We start from the raw sequence: 2781 nt of genomic DNA, 5'->3' as shown, positions 1-2781 counted from the left end.
GGGGAGAGGAGGGGAGGTGAAAATAAGGTGACCAGGTGTCCCTTTTCCCCAGCTCAACTTTTCTCCTGAGCTCACACATTTCCTCTGTAGCATGACGGTGGCCAGCAGGACTGTGGCCTTGGGACGCTGCTGTACTGGCAGTTGGCCCTTGAGCTTGGGCTGACCCAGTATTGGAGGAAGGGGTCTCCCTGCCAAAGGGCCTGAGCTAGGCACAAGGAGGTCTGCGGGTGCTCACACAGTGAGAGTTGACCCGGGCTTTCCCCTCCGAATCGCTAGGATTCCATCAAAAAGTTTGAGCGGGAGCTGAAGCTTGAGCGGCACCAGAACCGCATAGAGGAGAAGCAGGTGATTCTCAAGCGGCAGCAGGAGGAGGTCAGCTATCTGATGCAAACCCAGGTAGGTGCAGACAGACAAGACAGTCACGTAGCAGACGGATCGTGTGGGGGAGGCATGGCTGGGAAATGAGGTCTTGGGACCTGGGTAGAGGGCAGGTGGCCTCCAGCATCCGTGACCTTAGGTAGGGAAGGTGCCTCCCCGGTGTACCCCAGAGTTAGTCTTGAGCAGTGGTTCTCCACCTTCCTCATGCTGCAACCCTTTCATACAGTTCCTCCTGTTCTGGTGACTCCCCAACTGTAAAATTATTTTCGTTGCTACTTCATAACTGTCATTTTGCTACTGTTATGAATCGGGCCACCCCTGTGAAAGGGTTGTTTGAACCCCAAAGGCGTTGCGACCCACAGGCTGAGAACCGTCGGTCTTGAGGCCTTGTGTTTTTGTCTTCCTCTGGACCTCTGTGATAACTCTCCCCTCGGTCCTGGGTCTTTGGGGTCAGGCAGTGTGTGCTGCAGGACCAGGCCACGGTTCACTGGGTGGATGAGGATGCTGAGGCTAAATCCAGCCCCAGAATGAGCGGAGATGGCCCCACATGGTCTGAGCCATGGCCCAGCCATGAGATGTGGTGGAGCGCCTTCTTGTTGCAGCCTTGGTGCTCCGAGCTGCCCTTGCCAATCCCTGGGCACCCTGTTGGGCCCTGACCCTGCGGCTCCTTCTTCCTCTGGCTGGTCCATTTCTCCTGGCACCTTCTCTGAACCGGAGACATCTGCCCTTCTGACAGTCTTGCCTGCGCCCTAGCTTTGTCCAAGGTGGGCTTGAGGTCATGCTGAGCCGGACTTGTGCTCTGTGCCACCTGCCCCGTGGACAGTGATGGCACGCCCCCACCATGGTGTCAGCCTGGGAGGACCAATAATGAATCTGTGCCTGAGTTTAGGCCTCATCCGGGGGACTACGGAGGTCTCTGTGCAGTTTGAGGTTCTCCTCCTCCTCCTTCTCCCCCTCCTCCTCCTCCTCATTGCTGTCACCTTATGCTTTTCTCTCCAGCAAAATATTAACTACAAAAGCTTCAGTGATCTGGTGGAGAGCTTCAAAAAGACCCTGAATCACACAGACCCCATAGTCTTGGATGATTTTGGCACGAGCCTACCCTTCATCAGCATCTACTTGTCCACGCTGGATAACCAGGACACCACTATCCACAAGTCAGTCCCATCTCTGCCACCCCTGGTCCCAGGAGACCAGACTTTTCCTGGTCGGTGGAGGCCCTGTTAGGTGTCTTCAGAGAGCAAGAGGGGAGTTAGCTGATGAGCACAGAGGGTGGGATGGAGCCCATATATCAGTGGAGCAGGCAGCTGTGGGGACACACGGTGGCTGCTGGCATTCTACTCTTGCTGCCCCTCCTCTGGTCCCTTGGCCCATGTCTAAATGTGTTCTCCTGGCCTTCCCGGGCCTGGAGCAAAGGGGAGGGCCTTGCCTGACAAACCTGGAGCCTAGGTGCCTGGACCAGTCCTGTCCCCACTTCCGGTATGACCTGGGGCACATCTCTGTGCCCTCCTCCACCACCTGCAGGTTTTCTGAGCTGCTTCCATGAGCTGCATCTATAGATGTACGGATAGCTCAGCAGCGCTGAGCCTGGCTGCGCAGGGCCTGTGGACCTGTGCTCCGGGCAAGTGAGCTGCGGGTCTAGCGGGCCCTTGTGGAGCCCAGAGGCTGTGGGAACCCGGCCGAAGGATGGTGGGTGCCAAGGGGGTCCTGGTGGGCTCTCCAAAGAGAAGGGCTTAAGAAGCCTGGCTGCTCAACAAAAGCCCCTCAGAGGGCTTCTTCGGTTGAAGGCCCTAGAAAGAGGAGGCTCAAGAAACCCTCACGCCCACAAGACCCTCCCCACTAAGCCCAGGAGGGCTTTGTTAGCTCGGGCCTGACCAGACAGGGTGTGATTAGTCCAGGGCCCCAGGGGGAGAGAGGAGAGTGGCCGACGGTGGGTTCCAGCCTCGTGGAGTGACGGTGCAGGTGCGATGGTGTGGTGAGTGGGGCCGGGGGGAGTGGGCGAAACCCCGGAGCCCACCCCAACCTCGGGCTTCCCTCCTTCAGGCTTCAAGAGCTGTATTATGAGATTGTGCACGTGCTGAACCTGATGCTGGAAGACATGCCCCAGAAGCAGGAGTCTCAGTCCTTTGACGAGGCTGGTTGAGAAGTAGCAGGGGGTGGGGTCACTCAAACCCTGAGACCGTCCCAGGCTCTGGTTGGCGCTCATTAAACGCAGACCTTCGGAGTGACCTCTCCCTCGTGCTGTTCTGCGGCATGGTGATGGTGTTTGGGCCAGACGCCCTGAAGCACAGCCACTCCCTAACCACGTGACACAGGCAGGCCTTGGGAGTGGAAAGGGGAGGGTCAGGACTCACCTGGCCAAAGGTCCTGGCCAGTGGTCAGCCTGGCTCTAGCCTCCTCTAG

At 58.1% G+C, this 2781-nt stretch overlaps 1 protein-coding gene across 1 annotated transcript in view; it reads left to right on the top strand.

The window, feature by feature from the left end:
* Window positions 1-2521, top strand: part of CATSPER3 (cation channel sperm associated 3) — a 47389-nt gene extending 44868 nt beyond the window's left edge. Inside the window, exons 6-8 of the mRNA XM_030888878.1 lie at window positions 277-396; window positions 1378-1535; window positions 2422-2521. Coding sequence (XP_030744738.1) covers window positions 277-396; window positions 1378-1535; window positions 2422-2521 — 378 coding nt within the window. The remainder of the gene's footprint in view (window positions 1-276; window positions 397-1377; window positions 1536-2421) is intronic.
* The last annotated feature ends 260 nt before the right edge of the window (window positions 2522-2781 follow it).

The sequence above is a fragment of the Echinops telfairi genome, unplaced genomic scaffold, assembly GCF_000313985.2.
Source record: "Echinops telfairi isolate 266 unplaced genomic scaffold, ASM31398v2 ScPeMD7_7469;HRSCAF=8507_1, whole genome shotgun sequence".
Lineage (NCBI taxonomy): Eukaryota > Metazoa > Chordata > Mammalia > Afrosoricida > Tenrecidae > Echinops > Echinops telfairi.
The sequence above is the reverse complement of the archived record's forward strand: the minus strand, read 5'-3'. Positions and strand labels throughout refer to the sequence as shown.